Source organism: Belonocnema kinseyi, chromosome 10 (genome assembly GCF_010883055.1).
Source record: "Belonocnema kinseyi isolate 2016_QV_RU_SX_M_011 chromosome 10, B_treatae_v1, whole genome shotgun sequence".
Lineage (NCBI taxonomy): Eukaryota > Metazoa > Arthropoda > Insecta > Hymenoptera > Cynipidae > Belonocnema > Belonocnema kinseyi.
In genome coordinates this window covers 9884437-9907123 of record NC_046666.1, presented here as the reverse complement: position 1 = coordinate 9907123, position 22687 = coordinate 9884437, and the positions used below count along the sequence as shown (strand labels likewise).

The following is a 22687-nucleotide window of genomic DNA, read 5'->3' as shown; positions in this document are numbered from 1 at the left end:
AAAGGCATTCTGCGATTTCACTGATTAATTGAACATGTACGTTCCAAATCAAAAATCATCAACTATTTAATATAAAAGAAACGAAAGGCAGTAGGATGATTACATCAATCTTTACAATAGTTCGGAAGTTTAAGAAAAAATGTATATAAGTGCGTACGATCGGTAAGACTCAAGGATGGCCAATGAAAGTAAAATAATTTGTTTCTGTATTTTATTTTTAAAAATGTATAATATTTCATCCCTGGAAAAAATTAAACAGGAAGACACTAGGAGTCGAAGTAATTGTCTATTCAACAAAGATTGAAAAAAGTACTTTATTAGTAGTAGAGCTATTACAGTATGACGCCACTTACCGACCGAAAAAGGTTATGTTCCATGCTATGTTACCTACCGTCGGTAATGCAGATTCCTGCAATATGTAATTAAGTGACATTTTACGAAAGAAATTGTCCATCCTTGACTGCATCATACAGAGGTTTCCAATCTTCTCTAACTCTACAGAGAATTAACACTATTTCTGTTAAAATTATAAACTGAGAAGGAAAAAGAAACAGTTCGTTTCCAAAAAAGTGTACACGAAAAATGAAAAATTTTCAGTCAACAAGGAAATGTAAATTAAAAATATTTTAAAGCGGAAACCCCTATATGCATATCAAAACTTGTCCATGCAAAAACGATGAATGTGTTTTATGTGTAATTATTAAAATGTTCCCTTTAATAATATTAAGTCTTCGAACATATTCTAAGTATTTAATTGTATATAAATATGTGATAAATATATATAAATATATATATATGTACATATAAGCATAATTTAAGGTCTTTTATTGATATACCTAGAACCAAACCAGTAATTAGCGTACAGAACTACGAAATTAGGTTCTGATCCAAGCTAAGTTTAAAGTTTCGTCCCCTGATAAGTTAACGGCAGTCGGTAAAGCAGTTATGTTAGTAATGCAGATTCCTGTTGATCTAGTTAAAAATAATAATATGAAAATTCCCGATTTGCCTGTTTTACGGACCGATGCTAATAAGAACTGTTTTACCGACTGACGGTAACTTACTCTAAAATTATCTTGGAACAGAGCAGTTTTTCGATCGGTAACTTGAAATTACCTTCGATAAGAATTTGATAATCCGCAAAATAATTAAATTTACAACCAAATAGTAGAATTTTTAACTGAAGAGATGAATTTTTAATATAAAGGAACTAATTTTCTATTCAAGAAGACGAATTTTAAATAAATCAGTTGAAAATAATTAAATTTTTAACCAAATAGTACAATTTTTTAATAAAAGAAATTAATTTTGGATCAAAAATATAATTTTAAACATTTCAATTAAAAAGAATGATCTTTGAACGAATTTTCGATCCAAAAAAAAAAAAAAATGCTCAACAAAACAGTTTAATAATTCGCCTAAAAATACGACTTTTTAACAAAATAGTTGAATTTTCAACAAAATAATTAGATTTTCAACTAAATAGTAGAACTGTAAACGAAAAGGGGTGAATTCTAATACAAAAATAATGGTATATTTTTTAATTGAAAAAGAATGAATTTTCAATCGAAAACGATCAATTTGAATGAATTTTTAAACAGAAAATATGATTCTTCTACCAAAAATATGAATTTCCATTCAAAAACGACGAATTTTCAACAAAACAGATAAATTTTCCACTAAAAAATACATTTTTTTTATAAAAAAATACAATTTTGAAATAAATAATTGAGTTTTCAACTAAAAGAAATTAATTGTGAACCAAAAATATAATAATAGATTCTGCAATTGAAAAGAATTATCTTTTGAACCCAAAAAAATGAATTTTTAACAAAAAAAGATTACTTTTATACCAAAATATAAATTTTCAGTCCAAAAGAACGAATTTTCAATTCAAAAGGATGAATTTGTTACCCAAAAACAATGATATTTTTTGTTAAGAGTTCATATTTTTTATGACAATTGAATTACTTGATTAAAAGTTGAAATACATTGTTAAAAAAAATTTTTTTCGTTAAAAATTCAGGATTTTAGTTGTAGCTTAATCTCTTGGGTTGAAAATTTAACTATTTGGTTGAAAATCCGTATTTTTTTGTTGAAAGAGTAACTTTTTTCTTATGAGTGTGTTTCTTTTTTTTGGTCAAAAATAAATTTTTTAAACTAAAAATTAAATTATTCCAATTTAAGTTACATTACTTTAATTCAAAATTAACCTCTTTGTTTAAAAATTTTAATATTTTATTGAAAATTCATATTTTTTAGTTGAATTAAACTGTTTTTAATTAAAAATTAAAATCTTTTTTGGTTGAAATATCAACTACTGAAATTTTAAATATTCTTGTTCAGGATTAACAAAATTAGTTAAAAATTCACCTCTTTGGTTAAAAATTTAATTGTTTTGTTGAAAATTGGTATCTTCTTTTTTTTATTTCTAATGTTTTTAATTTAAATTTTTTAATTTTCATAGAAAATTCAATTATTTGATTAAAAGCTGAAATATTTTATTAAAAAATAATTTTGTTCGTTCATTTTTTTGGTTGAAAATTAATTTTTTTAATTGAAAAACTAAGTTGAAGTGCTTTACTAAAATCATTTTTTTTTATTTGATTTTTGGTGAAAAATTCATCTTTTCTAGTCGAAAATGCAACTATGTATATGTTTAAAAATTCATCCATTTTGTGGAAAATTCGACTTTTTTGGTAGCAAATTCATTTTCTTGGTTGAAAATTTATCTGTGTTGGTTAAGGATTGAACTATTTTGTTGAAAATTTATCGTTTTTGGTTGAATTAGATATTTTTTATCAAATTTTTGTAATTAATAATATTATACAATTATACAAAATTCTGAAATTATAAGCATGCGATTTTCATTTGTAAAAAATGCATTTATATATATACGAAAATTTTTTAATTCGTAATGTTTTTTAATAATTATTAAATTCTTAATAATTTTCGTTAATATTATTACAAAATTTAACAAAATTCTGGAATTAAAATCATATTTCTATTATTTAAAAATTCATTAACTTTATCGAAAAGGTTTTTAAATAATTATTGAATTCTAAACAATTTTAATTAATATTATTATACAGATTTAGAAATTTTTAAATTACAATCATATTAAATTTATTATTAAAAATCCATTAGTATCAATTCGCAAATTTAAAATTCGAAAGGAATTTTTCAATAAATATTGAATTCTAACCAATTTTAATTAATATTATTAAATTTTTTTAAATTCTGGAATTATAATGATACTATTTTTATTCGAAAAAATTTAATTTGTATTCATAAGAAAAATTAAAAATTCGTAAAATGATTTTTAATAATTATTGAATTCTAAACAATTTTAATCAAAATTATGATTGAATTTTTCGAAATTCTAAAATTATAATCATACTATTTTTTTCAGTAAAAAATCCATTTGTATCAATAAGAAAAATTTAGGATTCGCAAAATTATTTTTAATAAATATTGAATTCCAAAAATTTTTCATTAATATTGGTATACAATTTTAGAAATTTTTAAATTACAATCATATTATTTTTATTAGTAAAAAATCGATTTGTTTCAATACAAAAAATATAAAATTCGTCAAAGTTTTTTTGAAATTATTGTTAGTTTCTAAAAAAATTTCATTAATATTATTAGACAATTTTAGACTTGAATTCTAACCAATTTTAATTAATATTATTATACAATTTCACAAAATTTTAGAATTATAATCATACGATTATTATTTGTAAAAAAATTCATTTTTATCAATATGAAAAATTCGAGATTTGAAAAGAGTTTTAGTAATGATTAAATTCTAAACAATTTTAATAAATATTATTCAAATTTAAAAAATTTTGAAATTGTAATTATACTATTTTTATTAATAAACAAATTTATTTGTATATATAGGACAAATTTTTAATTCGTAGGGTTGTTTAATAACTATTGAATTCTAAACAATTTTTATAAAAATTATTACTGAATTTTAAACAATTCTGAAATTATAATTATACTATTTTTATTAGTAAAAAATCCATTTGTATCAATATGACAAACTTTTAATTAATAAAAGGTTTTTCAGTAATTATCAAATTCTAAACATTTTTAATTAATATCATTATACAATTTTAGACATTTTAAAAATTAAATTCATATTATATTTATTAGTAAAAAATTCATTAGTATCAATTCGCAAATTTGAAATTCGAAAAGGATTTTACAATAATTATATTCTAAAAAATTTTAATAAATATTATTATTCAATTGTAGAAAATGTTGAAATTGTAATTATACTATTTTTATTTTAGTAAAAAATCAATTTTTATCAATACAACAAATTTTAAACTTGTAAAAGATTTTTCAATAATTATTGAATTCTAACCAATTTCATTAATATTATTATACAATTTTAGAAATTCTTAAATTACATTCATATTATTTTTATTAGTGAAAAATCCATAAGTATCTATTCGCAAATTTAAAATTTGTATAGGGTTTATCAATAATGAATTTTAAACAATTTTGATATAAATTATTAATGATTTTTTTTTAATTCTGAAATTAAAAGCATACTATTTTTATTCGTGAAAAAATCCATTTTTGTCAGTACGAAAAACTTTTATTACCTACAAAATTTTTTTTAAAGAATTGTTGAATTCTAAACAATTTTAATTAATATTATTCTACAATTTTAGAAATTTTGAAATTACAATCATGTTATATTTATTAATAGAAAATAATATTCCCGACACTGTAAAATTCCCGAATTAGAAAATTCCCAAATAGTAAAATTTCCGAAAAATAAAAATACCGAATTGGCAAATTCCCGGATATTAAAATTCACTAATAATAATCTTGCAGAAAAATAAAAATACCGAATTGAAAAATTCCCGAATAATACAATTTCCGAATTTGAAAATTCCCAGCAATTAATAATATTACCAAATTGGAAAAATCCCGACAGAAATTTGCCGAATTATAAAATATTCAAATTGAAACATTCCCGAAATTAAACAATTAAAATATTTTTGTAACTAAGTTTTATTGATTACTAATTCAATAGACAAAATATTATTTTTACAAATTATTTTTAATGTTTAATTTCGGCAATTTTACAATTCAGAAATTTTCCAATTCGGATATTTTATAATTCGCCAATATTTGTCGGGAATTTTATGATTCGGAAATTTTCCAATTCGGTATTTTTATTTTTAAGTCGTCCCATTATAATCATGCGATTTTTATTCGTAAAAAATCGATATATATCAATAAAAAAATATATAAATTCATAAAATGATTCTTAATAATTATTTATTTCCAAAATTTGTTAATTAATATTGTTATACAATTTAAGAAATTTTTGATTTACAATCATATTATTTTTATTAGGCAAAAAACCATTTGCATCAAGTTGCAAATTTAAAATTCGTATTAGGTTTTTCAAAACTTATTGAATTCTAAATAATATTTAAAAAAATTATTATTGATTTTAAAAAATTCTAGAATTATAATTATGCGATTTTTATTCGTAAAAAATCCATTTGTATCGATAAGAAAAAATTTTAATTCGTAAAACGATTTTTAATAATTATAGAATTCCAAAAAAATTTTCATTAATATTGGTATACAATTTTAGAAATTCTTGAATTACAATCATATTATTTTTATTAGTAAAAAATCTATTTATCAATACGAAAAATATAAAATTCGTCAGTCTTTTTAAAATTATTGTTAAAATCTAAACAATTTCATTAATATTATTAGACAATTTTAGACATTCTTGAATTACAATGGTATTATTTTTATCAGTAATAAAATACTATTTTTTTTATTAAAAAATGCATTTGTTTTAATACAAAAAACTTTGAATTCGTAAAAGGTTTTTAAAAGAATTGTTGCACTCTAAAAAATTTCAATTAATATTATTATACAATTTAAACAATTTTAAATTGCAATCATTTTATATTTATCAGTAAAAAATTCATTCGTGTCAATTCGCTAATTTGAAATTCGAAAAGGGTTTTTCAATAATTATTAAATTCTAACCAATTTTAATTAATATTGTAATTTTTTTTAAATTCTGGAATTCTAATGATACTATTTTATTTGTAAAAAATCAATTTGTATTGATAAGAAAAACTTAAAATTCGTAAAATGATTTTTAATAATTATAGAATTCCAAAAAAATTTCATTAATATTGGTATACAATTTTAGAAATTCTTGAATTACAATCATATTATTTTTATTAGTAAAAAATCTATTTATCAATACGAAAAATATATAATTCGTCAGTCTTTTTAAAATTATTGTTAAAATCTAAACAATTTCATTAATATTATTAGACAATTTTAGACATTCTTGAATTACAATGGTATTATTTTTATCAGTAATAAAATACTATTTTTTTTATTAAAAAATACATTTGTTTTAATACGAAAAATTTTGAATACGTAAAAGGTTTTAAAGAATTGTTGAATTCTAAACAATTTTAATTAATATTATTATAAAATTTAAACAATTTTAAATTGAAATTGGAAAAGAGTTTTTCAATAATTATTAAATTCTAACCAATTTTAATAAATATTGTATTTTTTTAAATTCTGGAATTCTAATGATACTATTTTATTCGTAAAAAATGAATTTTTATCGATAAGAAAAACTTAAAATTCGTAAAATGATTTTTAATCATTATAGAATTCCAAAAAATTTCATTAATATTGGTATACAATTGTAAAAATTCTTGAATTACAATCATATTAATTTTATTAGTACAAAATCTATTCGTATTAATTCGCAAATTTAAAATTCGTTAAGGGTTTTTTTAATAATTATAGAATTCTAACCAACTTTAGTAATAATATTATACAATTTCACAAAATTCTAGAATTATAATTTTTCATAATTTTCGGCCATATTATTATAAAATTTAACAAAATTTTGGAATTACAATCATATTATTTTCATAAGTAAAAATCTATTCGTGTAAGCATGAAAAGGAAATTTCAATAATTATCAAAATCTAAACAATTTCATCAATATTATTGTACAATTTTAGAAATTCTTCTTTGTTAAATTCTAAAAAAATTTCATTAATATTATTAGACAATTTTAGACATTCTTAAATTAAAATATTATTTCTATTAGTGAAAAATCCATTAGTATCAATTTATAAATTTGTAAAGGGCTTATCAATAATTATTGAATTCTAAACTATTTTAATAAAAGATAGTATTGAAATTTAAAAAATTCTAAAATTATAATCATACTAATTTTATTAGTAAAAAAAATTAGCAAAAAATGTATTTGTTTCGATACGAAAAACTTTTAATTCGTAAAAGGTTTTTGAATCATTTGTAAATTTTAAACAATTTTCATTAATATTATTGAACAATTTTAGCAATTTTTAAATTACAATCACATTATTTTTATTGGTAAACAATCTATTAGTATCAATTCAAAAATTTAAAATTTGTAAAGAGTTTATCAAAAAATAAATAAATTCTAGAAAATTTTGATAAAAAATATTATTCAATTTTTAAAAATTCTAAAATTAAAATCATACTATTTTTATTAATAAAAAATTAATTTGTTTCAGTACAAAAAACTTTTAATTCATAAAAGGATTTTAAAAGAATTGTTGGATTCTAAACAATTTTAATTCATATTCTACAATTTTTTTAATTCTGGAATTATAATAATACTATTTTTATTAGTAAAAAATCCATTTGTAAAAATAAGAAAAATGTTGAATTCGTAAAATGTTTTTTTAATAATTATTGAATTCAAAAATTTTTTTATTAATATTATTATACAATTTTAGAAATTCTTGAATTTCAATGATATTATTTATATTAGTAAAAAATCCATTAGTATCAATTCGCAAATTTGAAATTCGAAAAGAGTTTTTCAGTAATTATTGAATTTTAAACAATTTTAATTAATATTAAACAATTTTACAAAATTTCGAAATTATAATCATACTTTTTTTAATCGTAAAAAAATCCATTTGTACCAATAAGAAACATTTTAAATTCGTAAAATGATTTTCAATAATGATTGAATTCCAGAAAAATTTTATTAATATTGGTATCCAATTTTATAAATTCTTGAGTTCCAATCATGATATTTTTATAAGTAAAAAATCTATTTTTATTAATACGAAAAATATATAATTCGTCAAAGTACTTTTAAAATTATTATTAAGTTCTAAATAATTTTAATTAATATTAGTAGACAATTTTAGACATTCTTGAATCACAATATTTTTTTTATTAGCAAAGAAATCCATTAGTTCAAATTTGGAAATTTAAAATTTGTAAAGGGTTTATCAATAATTATTAAATTCAAAACAATTTTAATAAAAATTACTATTCAATTTTTAAAAATTCTGAAATTATAATAATACTATTTTTATTATTAAAAAAATCCATTTGTATCAATGTGACAAATTTAAAATTCGTAAAATGTTTTTTAATAATTATTGAATTCCAAACAATTTTAATTAATATTATTATACAATTTTAGAAATTTTTAAATTAAATCATATTATTTTTATTAGTAAACAATATATTAGTATCAATTCGAAAAATTAAAATTTCTAAAGGGTTTATCATCAATGATTAAATTCTAAAAAAATTGGATAAAAAATATTATTTCATTTTAAAAAATTCTAAAATTAAAATCATACTATTTTTATCAATCAATACGAAAAACAGAAAATTAACATTTTCATTACTATTATTATAAAATTTTAGAAATTCTAAAAGTACAATCTTATTATTTTTATTATTAAAAAATAAATTTGCATTATAAAGAAAAATATATAATTCGTCAGACATTAAAATAATTGTCGAATTCAAAACAATTTTCATTCTATTGTTATTATAAAATTATTATAAAATATTCTATAATTATTATAATATATTAAATTATTATCAATATAATTATTATAAAATTTTAGAAATTCTTGAATTAAAATCATATCATCTTTATGAGTGAAATATCCTTTCGTATCAATTCAAAATTTTGAAAAGGGTTTTTCAATAATTAAAATATCAAGTATTTTGTTAAAAAGCCATATTTTATATTAACTAATTATTTGTTGTAAAAAATTCATTACTGATTCTGAATCTCCTTGATTTAAAATTGGACTATTTTTTTTAATTCCTATTTTTTTTCTATTGAACTCAACTGTTTTTAATTTTTAAATTTTTTAACGAAAAGGGGTGAATTCTAAAACAAAAATAATAGTATATTTTTTAATTAAAAAAGAATGAACTTTCAATCGAAAACGATGAATTTGAATGAATTTTTAAACAGAAAATATGATTTTTCTACCAAAATATGAATTTCCATTCAAAAACGACGAATTTTCTATCCAAAAAGACGAATTTTCAACAAAACAGATAAATTTTCCACTAAAAAATACATTTTTTTATAAAACAATACAATTTTGAAATAAATAATTGAGAAAAAAAATTCTCTACAAAACAGTTGAATTTTCAACCTAAAAATTCATTAATATTCGTATACAATTTTACAAATTTTTGAATTACAATCAAATTATTTTTATTAGTGAAAAATCTATTTATCAATACGAAAAATATAAAATTCGTCAGTCTTTTTAAAATTATTGTTAAAATCTGAACAATTTTCATTAATATTATTAGACAATTTTAAATTTTATCCTAAAGATTCAACAGTCGTAAATTTTTATTAAAAATTCCATGGAGTTTGTTTAAAATTCGTCTTAAAAAAAGCTGGGTTGAAAATTAATCTTTTTGGTTGGAACTGTAATTTTTTTTATTGAAAATTCAACTTTTTTGTAAAAAAAGTCACTGAATTCTAACCAATTTTAATAAAAATTATTATTGAATTAAAAAAATTCTAAAATCCTAATCATAATATTTTTATTAGTAAAAAAACCTATTTATATCAATAAGAAAAATTAAGAATTCGTAAAATGTTTTTGAATAAATATTGACTTTGAAACCATTTTTATTAATAGAATTATATAATTTTAGACATTTTGAAATGACAAATTTGAAAATCGTAAAGGTTTTTTCAATAATTTATTAAATTCTAAACAATTTAAATCAAATTTATTATTTAATTTTTGTAGATTCTGAAATTATAATCATACTATTTTTATTAGTAAAAAAATCCATTCTAAACAATTTTTATCAATATTATTATAATTTTTTAAATTCTGGAATCATAATCATATTATTTTTATAATAAATAAAATGAATTCGCACCAATTATAAAACTCAACATTATTTTCATTAATATGATTCTAATTTTTTTCAATTCTAGAATTATAATCATATTGTTTTTAATAAGAAAAAATCTATTCTAACAATTCGCAAATTTAAAATTTGCACTAAACTTTTAAAATAATTTGTATGACTTTTTTAGATCTTTTAGGGTTTTCTGCAACCTTTTCAATTTTATTTGGGAATAATAACAAAAATAATGGAACGAATATCCCAGATTTCGAAATAAATTTTCCTCCGTGTCCTTAAAACTAAAAATCCCTCAATTTTAAATTTCAAAAAAAAAACTGGGACCTCAAGCATCTTTTAAAATCTCACTTTTCTTTAAAAATAAAAAAAAGCACATTTTTTAAATTTATATAAAGAATTAAGATTTTTATTCACACTCTAAATCTAATTAACTTTGCAAATTGTATACATAAATAAACGCAGAAGATGTCTAAAATTCGTGATAACCAGCAAATATTTTATTTACAAGTATCTTTTTAATTTTACCACAAATTCGGTGGAATTAAGCTTCTCAAAAGACCTAGGATTTTCTCCAAATACATAATTTTTCAAGAAAATATTTTTTGTAACTATTTTTTTTTTTTTTGTAATCGAAAATTTAGTATTTTTTGCATTTTCGTAAAATTATTAGGGATCTGGCAAAAACCGAATGCATTTTAGGAGCCTTAAGAAAAATGTTTGCTGATGAACTACTCAATTTCTTTTTATACCTACTGTGAAATCGAAGAGGTCAGAATTCGGAAAATCACCATCCGAATCAATAAAATAATAAAATTTTTTCCCTGAAATGCTCACTGGTAGTGTGCCTCTAACGTGTCTCGAAGCTTTACAACTAACCTGAAAAAAAAAATATTTTCATAAGAATAGAAAAAAATAGGAATTTAAAAAAAAAGTTCAATTTTAAATCAAGGAGATTCAGATTCAGTAATGAGTTTTTAACGACAAAAAATTAGTTAATATAAAATATGGCTTTTTAACAAAATACTTGATTTTTTAACCAAATAAGTAAATTTTCAACATAACAGTTGAATTTAAAACCTAAAAAGATTAAATTCTGAGAAAAAAATTATTTATGTTTATATTTAAATAAAAAAAGATTAAATTTATAGGAAAAAAATTTTTTACCCAAAAAGAGGAATTTTCAACGAATAAAGATTTTTAAATCAAGAAATAAATAAAATGCTATCTAAATTATTGAACCATCTAGCCGACAGACAAATTTTCTCTACAAAAATTGAATTTTCAAATGCATTTTTATCCAATAAAAATGAAATTTCAAACCAAGAAAATTATTTTTCAACAAAAAAAGAAGATTTTTCAACTAAAAAATATTAATCTTAAAAAAATGCGAGTAAAATAAAGCATTTTTATCGAAAAAAAATTAATATAAAATATTACTGTTTAACAAAATACTTGCATTTTCAACAAAATAATTAAATTTTCAACCTAAAAATATAAATTTCCATAAAAAAGGTGTCATAGTTTATATTTAAAAATGTTTAATTATAGAAAAATAACTTATGCAACCAAAAAGACGAATTTTCAACAAATAAAGATTTTTAACTCAGGAAAGAAAGAAAAGTTTACCTAATTATTGAATTTTCAAGCGAAAATACTCAACTAAAAATTAATAATCTTTAAAAAAAATTCAAGTAAAATAATGAATTTTTAACGAAAAAAAATATAAGTTAATATAAAATATGGCTTTTTAACAAAATACTTGAATTTTGAACAAAATAATTAAATTTTTAACTTAATAGTTAAATTTTCAACCTAAAACGATAAATTCCCAACAAAAAAGTTCCATAGTTTATGTTTAAATAAAAGAAAAAAAATTATTTAAGTTTATATTTAAATAAAAAAAGATTAAATTTATAGGAAAAAAAGTCTTTTACCCAAAAAGAGAAATTTTCAACGAAAAAAGATTTTTGACTCAAGAAATAAATAAAATGCTATCTAAATTATTGAACCGACAGACAAATTTTCTCTACAAAAATTAAATTTTCAAGCAAACAATTTGACTTTCCAGGATAAAGTTAATTTTCCACGAAATTGATGAATTTTTATCCGACAAAAATAAAATTTCAAACCAAGAAAATTATTTTTCTACAAAAAAAAGAAAAATTTTCAACCTAAAAATATAAATTTCCATAAAAAGGTGTCATAGTTTATATTTAAAAATTTTTAATTATAGAAAAAAACTTTTTTAACCAAAAAGACGAATTTTCAACAAATAAAGATTTTTAACTCAAGAAGGAAAGAAAAGTTTATTTAATTATTGAACTTTCAAGCCAAAATACTCAACTAAAAAATTCTAATCTTTAAAAAAATTCAAGTAAAATAATGAATTTTTAACGAAAAAAAATTAGTTAATATAAAATATGGCTTTTTAACCAAATACTTTTATACCAAAAAAAGTTTTAAACCAAAAAGAAGAATTTTCAAAAAATAAAAATTTTTTATTCAAGAAAGAAATAATATTTTATTTAAATTATTTAAGCTTCTAGCCAAAATATGAATTTTCTCTGCTAAAATTGATTTTTCAAACGAAACAATTTTACTTTTCAGAAAAAAATTAATTTCTCCAGAAACTAATGCATTTTTATCCGAAAAAAATCAAATTTCAAGCCAAGAAAATGAATTTTCTATCAAAAAAGGAGAATTTTCAAAATACTTAAATTTTCAACAAAATAATTAAATTTTTAACATAATAGTTAAATTTACAACCTGAAAATATAAATTTCCATAAAAATTTGTCATAGTTTATATTTAAAAATTTTTAATTATAGAAAAAAAAACTTTTTTAACCAAAAAGACGAATTTTCAACAAATAAAGATTGTTCACTCAAGAAAGAAAGAAAATGCTATGTAATTTTTAAACCTTCAAGCCAAAATACGAATTTTCTCTATTATAATTAAATTTAAAAAAAAAACAATTTGACTTTCCAGCAAAAATTAATTTCTCACGAAGTTGATGCATTTTTATCCAAGAAAAATGAAATTTCAAACCAAAAAAATTTTTTTTTTAACCAAGAAATAAGAAATTTGAACTAAAAATTATTCATATTTAAAAAATTTAAGTAAAATCTTGAACTCTTGAAGAAAAAAATTAATTAATATAAGATATGGCTTTTTAACAAAATAATTGAATTTTCAACAAAATAATTAAATTTTCAACATAACAGTTGAATTTACAACCTAAAAATATTAATTTCAAACAAAAAAGTGTCATAATTTATATTTAAATAAAAAGGGTTAAATTTATTTAAAAAAAGGGTTTCAACCAAAAAGAGGAATTTTCAACAAATAAAGATTTTTCACTCAAGTAAGAAAAAAAAGTTTATCTAATTGTTGAAACTTCAAGCCAAAATTAGAATTTTCTCTACAAAAATTGAATTTTCAAACAAAAAATTTAACTTTCCAGCAAAAAATTAATTTTTCACGTAACTAATGCATTTTTTTCAACAAAAATGTAATTTTAAACCAAGAAAATTATTTTTCAACCAAAAAAAAAGATAATTTTCAACTAAAAAAAAATATTAGTTAATATAAAATATGTCTTTTTTACAAAATACTTAAATTTTCAACATAATAGTTGAATTTTCAACCTAAAAAGATACATTTTCAACAAAAAGTGTCACAGTTTATATTTAAATAAAAAAGATTAAATTTATAGAAAAAAAAAACTTTTTTAACCAAAAAGACCAATTTTCTCTACAAAAATTGAATTTTCAAATAAAAAATATGACTTTCCAGAAAAAAAAAATAATTTTCCACGAAACCGAAACATTTTTATCCAACAAAAATTAATTTTAAAACCAAAAAAATTATTTTTCTACCAAAAAATTAGAATTTTGAACTAAAAATGATTAATCTTTAAAAAATTTAATTAAAATAATGAATTTTTAACGGAAAAAAACATTAGTTAATATAAAATATGGTTTTTCAACAAAATACTTGAAGTTTGAACAAAGTAATTAAATTTTAAACTCAATAGTTAAATTTTCAACCTAAAACGATAAATTTCCAACAAAAAAGTTCCATAGATGTTTAAATAAAAAAAGATTATATTTATAGAAAAAAAAAGTTTTTAACCAAAAATACGCTTTTTCAACAAACAAAAATTTTTTCACTCAAAAAATAAATAATATTTTATTTAAATTATTGAACCTTCTAGTAATAATATGAAATTTTCTCTGCTAAAATTGGTTTTTCAAACAACAACAAAATGACTTTCCAGAAGAAAAAAAATAATTTCCCACGTAACTGATGCATTTTTATCCAACAAAAATGAAATTTCAAACCAAGAAAATTATTTTTCTACCAAAAATGAGAATTTTGAACTAAAAATGATTAATCTTTTTAAAAAATTCAATTAAAATAATGCATTTTTAAGAACCAAAAATAGTTAATATAAAATATGGCTTTTTAACAAAATACTTGAATTTTCAACAAAATAATTAAATGTGTAACATAGTGGTTAAATTTAAAACCTAAAAAAAATTAATTACGAACAAAAAAGTGTCATAATTTATATTTAAATAAAAAAAGATTAAATTTATTGAAAAAAAAAGATTTCTAACCAAAAAGACGAATTTTCAACAAAAAAAATTTTTTCACTTAAGAAAAAAAGAAAAGTTTATCTTATTGTTGAATCTTCAAAACAAAATACGAATTTTTTCTACAAAAATTGAATTTTCAAAAAAAAGTGAATTTCCAGCACCATTTACGTTTTTAGTTAAAAAATTAATTTATAAAATAAATTCGTCTTGTTGGATTGAAAATGCCATTTTTTTCGTAAAAACTGATTTTTTTGTGAAAAAATTTATCTATTTTAGTAATAGTTTTTGAATAATAGTTGAATTTTTCAACATAAAAAGCCAAATTTTCAACAAAAAAGTGTCATATTTTATATTTCAGTGAAAAAAAATGAAATTAATAAAAAAAAAAGAATTTTCAAACCAAAAAAGACGAAATATCAACAAATAACGATTTTTACTCAAGAAGTAAATAAAATGTTAACTAGATTATTGAAACATCTAGACGAAAGACAAAATTTTTCTACAAAAATTGAATTTCAAACAAATAATTTGACTTTCCTGAAAAAAATTATTCTCCCGCGAAACTGATGGATTTTTATCCAACAAAAATGAAATTTCAAACTAAAAAAGAATGATTTTCTACTAAAAAATTAGAATTTTGAACTAAAAATGATTAATCATTAAAAAATTCAAGCAAAATAATGCATTTTTAACAAAAAACAAAAAATTAATTAATATAAAATATGGCTTTTTAACAAAATACTTGAATTTTCAACAAAATAATTAAATTTTCAACATAATAGCTTAATTTTCAACCTAAAAAGATAAATTTTAAACAAAAAAGTGTCATAGTTTATATTTGAATAAGAAAAGAATAAATTTATAGAAAAAAAAGTTTCTTAACCAAAAAGACGAATTTTCTCTACAAAAATTGAATTTTCAAACAAACAATTTGACTTTCCTGAAAAAAAATTATTTTCCCGCGAAACTGATGGATTTTTATCCAACAAAAATGAAATTTCAAACCAAAAAAGAATGATTTTTCTACTAAAAAATTAGAATTTTCAACTGAAAATAACTAATCTTTTTAAAAAGTTCCTTTTTAACAACAAAAAATTAATTATTATAAAATATGTCTTTTTAACAAAACACTTAAATTTTCAACAAAATAATTAAATTTTCAACATAATAGTTGAATTTTCAACCTAAAAATAAAAATTTCCAACAAAAAAGTGTCGCCGTTTATATTTAAATAAAAAAGATTAAATTTATAGAAAAAAGAGTTTCTTAACCAAAAAGACGAATTTTCAACAAATAAAGATTTTTCATTCAAGAAAAAAAAATTTTAGCTAATCGTTGAACCTTCAAGCCAAAATACAAATTTTCTCTAGAAAAATTGGACTTTCAAACAAAAAATTTGACTTTCCAGAAAAAAATTAATTTCCCACGAAACTAATAAATTTTTATTTCAAAAAAAATGAAATTTCAAACCAATAAAATTATTTTTCTATCAAAAAAGAAAACATTTCAAACACAAAATATCAATCTTGAAAAAATGGAAAAAATTAATTTTAAACAAAAAAAAAGCTTTCCACTAAACAGTTAAATGTTTAAACAAAGACATAATCCTTCAATCAAAAAAATAAACTTTTAACAATGTAGTTTAATTTTCAGTTAAAAAATATTAAAAGTTTAATATTAATATTAAATATTAAGATTAAATTTCTCTTTAAACAGATGAATTTCTTTTTCAAATAGTCGAATTTTCATCTAAAAAAGATTCGAGTCAACTATTCAAGATCAGAAAATGAAATTTTAAATAAGAAATAAATTTCTACAAAAAAATTGAATTTTCAATCCAAAAACATGAATTTTTAATTTAAAAAAAGATGTAATTTCTCTTAAAACAGATGATTTTTTTTTTAATTCACAAAAATAGTAAAATTTTTATATAAAAAGGCTCCAGTTGACTATTCAAGATTAAAATATGAACTTCTAAACTAAAAATAAGTTACTACGAAAAAAATTGAATTTTCAATAAAAAAAGACGAATTTTTCAACAAAAAATGATTACTTTTTAACAAAATTATTGGATTCTTGATCAAATAGTTGCATTTATATTTTAAAAAAATAAAATGTCTTTTAAAACAGATGAATTTTAATTAATTTTTTTTTTAAATAGTTCTATGGAAAAAATTGAATTTTCAATCAATAAAAACGAATTTTGCAACCATAAGGGGTAACTTTTTGACAAAATTGTTGAATTCTCTACCAAATCGTTGCATTTTTATCCAAAAAAGATGTAATTTCTCTTAAAACAGATGAATTCTTATTTAAAAAATAATTAAATAAAAAATAGTAGAATTTTTATATAAAAAGGGCTCCAGTTGACTTTTCAATAAAATATGAATTTTTTGGACAAAAAATAATTTTCTACGAAACAAATTGGATTTTCAATCCAAAAAGACGAATTTTTTCAACCAAAAAGGATGTATTTTTACCAAAATTGTTTAATTCTCTAACAAATAGTTGTATTTTTATCCAACAAAGATGTAATTTCTCTTGAAACAGATGAATTTTTATTTATTTTTTTTTTGTAATTAAAAAAAGAGTCGAGTTTTAATCTAAAAAAGATTTCAGTTGACTCTTCAAGATCAAAATATGAATCTTTTTAAACAAAAAATGAGTTTAACAAATAGTTGCATTATTATCCAAGAAATATCAAAATTGCACTAAAACAGGTGATTAAAAAAAAATTTTTTTTCAGAAAAGATTTCAATTCACTTTCAAACGCCAAAATAAGAATAGTAAACAATAATTTATTTTTCTGCTAAATAGACTGCTAATTTTTGTCCTTAAAAATAATAAAAATTCTACTAATACACGTGAATTTTTAAATCAAAGACAAATTTTCAAAAAAAAGTTCAATGTTCATCCAAAAAGATTTAAATTGACTTTTTAACACAAAAATACAAATTTTAAACTAAAGTAAATTTTCTAGGAAATCATTGAATTTTCAAAAAAAACAGTTGCATTTTTACACACAAAAAATATGCAAAATTGCTACTAAAAAAATATTAACTTTTAAATCAAAATGACAAATTTTCAGAAAAAAAAAAAACAGTTTTCATCCAAAAAAGATTTCTGTTGACTTATCAGAAACAAAATATGAATTTTAAACAACAAAAAAGTTAATTTTCTACGAAAATAGTGGAATTATTAACTCATAAAGACGATTTTTTAACAAGACAGTCGAACTTTCAACCAAAAATGATGTATTTTTTAGATAATTGTTAAATTTTCGACCAAATAATAAAATTTATAACTAAAAGGATAATTTTCTGCAGAAGGTTTTTGCGAAAAAAATTTTAATATTAAACAAAAAAGAAAGAAACATTAATTTTCAATGATAAAGATGACTTTTCGACTATAAAGAATAAATTTTTCATCCAAGAGGAGGATGACTTTTAAACAAAATTGTTGAATTTTTAACCAGAAAAGATTACTGTAAAAAAAAGACGAATTTTCAAAAAAGCAATTAAATTTTCAACAAAATCATTACATTTTTTAAATACAAGGCTGAATTTCCAACCAAGAAGATTAATTTTCTACCTAAAAAGACGAAATTTCAACAAAGAAATTCATTTTTAAAGCCAAAAAGTTAATTTTTATACATGAAAAGATAAATTTTCAACAATGAAGTTAATTTTTAATCAAGAAAGATAGATTTTTCAACCCAATATTTGAAATTTCAACTAAAAAATATAAATTTTTCAATAAAATATGGAATAGTTATGTTTTTAATTTATAAAATTAATTTTCAACAAAAAAAAGAATTTTTTAACATAATATTTTAGTTCTTAACCAAAAGGAAGAGTTTTAACAAAAGTCAATTTAACCCTTTGGTTGCAAAAATTTATTTACCTCCTTGAAAACTTTTTTTTGAAATCCATAATTTTAATTGAAAATGTAAATTTATTTTTGGATCAAAATTGATTTTTTACTTTAAAATTCAAATAGTTGGAAAGTCATGTATTTTATTGAAAATTCGTCTTTTAATGGAAAATTAATCTTATTGGTTGAAAATTAAACTTTTTTTGTAGAAAATTCATCTGTTTTGATAGAAATTTAATATATTTTTCGGTAAAAATGCAACTCTTTGCAAATCTTAATTTTTTTGTTGAAAATCATTATTTGGAAATGGAAATTTAATTTTTAGTTTAAAATTTATCTTTTTTAGTTAAAAATTCGTTGTTGCTTTTTTTGTATGTTTCTTTGAAAATCATTATTTTGAAATGGAAATTTACTTTTTAGTTTAAAATTTATCTTTTTTAGTTGAAAATTCCTGTATTTTTATGAAAATTCGTTTTGTTGAGAATTGATTTTTTTATGAAAATTAAACTAATTGAACTACTTTTTTTTAAGAATTTCATTTTTATTTTTTAAAGATACAACCGTTTATTTAAAAAAAAATTTATTTGTGTTTCGTTTATTTTATTATTGTGATTCAATTTACTTTTTTATTTCTTTTTCAAACAGTTATGAAATAATTTTAAAATTTTTTCATAAGAATATATAATAATAATTACAAACATTTTTTTAATACAATTCTCATATCAATTTATTAAATTCTTTTTTTTCAAAATTTGATTTTCAAAGTGGACGGGGGCAGAAAAATGTTAAATTTATGTACATTATGGAATTTTAAATAAAAATATTTTGTTGTTAAAAAAATAATTTTACATTCTTTGTTAAAAGTTAATTTTTTTATGTGAAATATAAATTTCTTGATTCATGATTGTGCATTTTTTGATCAAAATTGATTTTTTAACTTTAAAATTCAAATAGTAAGTTAAAAAATTATGTATTTTTTTTGAAAATTCACGTTTTTTAGAGAAAATTCATCTGTTTTTGGTACAAATTTAATCTTTTTTTGGGGTATAAATGCAACTCTTTGGTTGAAAAGTCGACCTATATTGTCGAATTAAATTATTTTTTAATTAAAATTAAAATCTTTTTTTTGAAAATAATTACTATGCAATGTAAATTTAATTTTTATTTTAAAATTGATCTTTTTTAGTTAAAAATTCGTTGTTTTTATGTTGAAAATAATTATTTTGAAATGAAAATTTAATTTTTATTTTAAAATTCGTTGTTTTTTTTTTGGTTGGAAATAATTATTTTGAAATGGAAATTTAATTTTAGTTTAAAATTTATCTTTTTTAGTTGGAAATTCAGGTATTTTTATGAAAATTCTTTTCATTGAGAATTGATTTTTTGTTATGAAAATTAAACTAATTGAACTACATTTTTAAAAATTAATTTTGTGTTTTTTTTTAAGATTCAACCATTTATTTAAAAAAAATTTGTTTTGTGCTTCGTTTATTTTATTATTATTATTAATTTTACTTTGTTTATTTATTTCGTTATAAGCTTGCGAAATAATTTTTTTAATTTTTCATAATAATATATAATAATAATTATAAACATTTTTTTAACACAATTCTCATATCAATTTATTAAATTCTTTTTTTTTCGAAATTTGATTTTCAAACTGCACGGGGGCAGAAAAAGATTAAATTGATGTAAATTAAAGAATTTTTAATTAAAATATTTTGTTGTTAAAAATAGTTGAAGACTCTTTTTTTATATAAAATTGATTTTTTAAAATGAAAATTTAAATATTTTTCGGAAAATTCTTATTCTCGGGTTAAAAATTCAACTGTTTTATGCAAAATGAGTTTTCTTTATTGACAATTAATTCTATCGAATGAAAATTGAATTGATTAAAATTCTTAATTTTTAGTTTAAAAAAATCAACTACTAAGTTAAATAATTTGAGAAACGAAAAAAGTGTAAACTAAAAATTAATGGAATAAAATTTGATTTAATATCATACACTTTTTAAACAATTTAGTTGAAATTTTGTTTTTTTGGCAGAAAATTAATTTCCATTATTTAAAAATTTAACAATTTGGTAGGATGCTTAACTTTTGGTTAAAAATTTTCGTTTTTTTGGAACAAAAAATTTTTTTTTCGTTAAAAATGCCTTCTTGGTTGAAAATTCGGCTTTTTGATTTGAAAACTCATCTCTTTTAATAGAAATTTCATCTTTTTTTTTATAAAAAGTGCAACTGCTTGGTTGCAAATTATTATTTTTTTTTATTTAATTAAAGCAGAAAAAGAGACCAACCCGAAATTTTCAAAGCAATTAAATAAAAAACTGATTTACATTTACAATTTTTCTCCAGAAATGAACAAAATTTCCAAAGTGATGAATTTCAAATTTAAATTATTAATATTTCCACATCAAAAAAGTTAAAAACCCTCAAAATATGAAAATTCGGATAAAAAATAAACCTCATAAGGTAACATTTTTTTTTAAATAAAATAAAAATTAAACACTGCAATTTTAATAATTTTTCGAAAATGTTGAAAAATGATTATGTTTCAGTTATTTTTTAAATTAAATTTTTCTGCAACCTTGCACTTTAAAAAACAAAATATTATGTGAAAAATAAGTTGCAAAAAAATATATAAGTATTATTATTAAGTATCAAATCTTTTTTTTTTCTAAATTAGGCCACAATTTCGACGAAATAAAATGGAATAATCCAAATTCGAGGATATTAGAAATAATGTAAATTAGATTCAATTTCTACCTTCTTATGGGATCTGTAAGGAGATATACATACATTTTTCAAGGGAACAGTTTGCGCAGCCTTACGCGGAACAGGATGATAGGTAACAATTGTCACTTTATCGCCACCTTTATGCAAAATTATACGTCTAATTGTTCTAGTTGCGGTCGCCATAACAGTTATAAATATCATAGGACCTGTAAAGAGCGAAATAAATATAAATTAAACATAGAATCACAAATTTATAATTTATTAATCATTCAAATTAAAATAAATAATTAATTTATTGTATTTTCTTAAATATTTATGGGGTTTTAAAATATTCCAAGGAATTTTTAATAGGCATCATTAATTTGAAGGAATCTTAAAACATTTTAAACATCGTAGGGTATTTTTAAACATTCCAAAATATTTTTAATAGACTTCAATAATTTGAAGTAATTTCAAACAATTTTAAACATCTCAGGATATTTTGAAAAGATTCCAAAATAGTTTCAACTGATTTCAGTAATTTAATGAGGTTTTAAAGTATTTAAAATATTTTGGTATATTTTAAAAAATTTCAAGGATTTTTTAATAGGTTTCAATAATTTAATGTGATTTCAAAGGATTTGAAATATTTCTAAGTACCCTAATGTATTTTCACGAGCTTTAAAAACTTTCAAGAAACTTTGAAATATTACAAAGAATTTGAAATATTTTATGGCACTTTAAAAGATTCTGAGAAATTTTTGATATATTTCAATAATTTTAACAAGTTCCAAAGAATCTTAAACATTTCAGAAGATTTTGAAAAGATTCCAAGAAATTTTCAACTAATTTCAGTAATTTAATTAAATTTCATATGATTTAAAATATTTTTGGGTACTTTAAAAGATTTCAAACAAGTTGAAATATTTTAGGAAATTTTTTTTAATCTCAAGAAACTTTTAAGGACTTTAAAAAGTTGCAATGGATTTGAAAATATTTCGAAGGATTACAAATATTTCGGGGCTATTGAAAAAAATTCCAAAGTGTTTTCAAGAGCTTTAAAAAGTTTAAATGGATTTTAAAGGATGTCAAATATTTTAGGGTATTGAAAGATTCCAAGGAGTTTTTCATAGACTTCAATAATTTGAAGGTATTCCAAAGAATTTTAAATATTCCAAGGAATATTTAACAGATTTTAATAATTTGAAGGAATTCCAAAGAATTTTAAATATCCAAGAGTCTTTTTAAATATTC

The 22687-nt window shown here is 19.3% G+C and overlaps 1 protein-coding gene across 2 annotated transcripts in view; it reads right to left on the bottom strand.

The window, feature by feature from the left end:
• Positions 1 to 267: 267 nt before the first annotated feature.
• Positions 268 to 22687, bottom strand: part of LOC117182248 (transmembrane protein 223) — a 45285-nt gene continuing 22865 nt past the window's right edge. Inside the window, exons 3-5 of one of the 2 annotated variants that reach the window (XM_033375354.1) lie at positions 21518 to 21660; positions 10996 to 11118; positions 268 to 409 (exon numbers count right to left, since the gene is read on the bottom strand). In XM_033375354.1, the coding sequence (XP_033231245.1) occupies positions 350 to 409; positions 10996 to 11118; positions 21518 to 21660 (326 nt within the window). In that variant the 3' untranslated portion in view covers positions 268 to 349. Of the gene's footprint in view, positions 410 to 445; positions 496 to 10995; positions 11119 to 21517; positions 21661 to 22687 lie in introns of those variants that run through there. The other variant, XM_033375355.1, reaches the window with a different exon arrangement.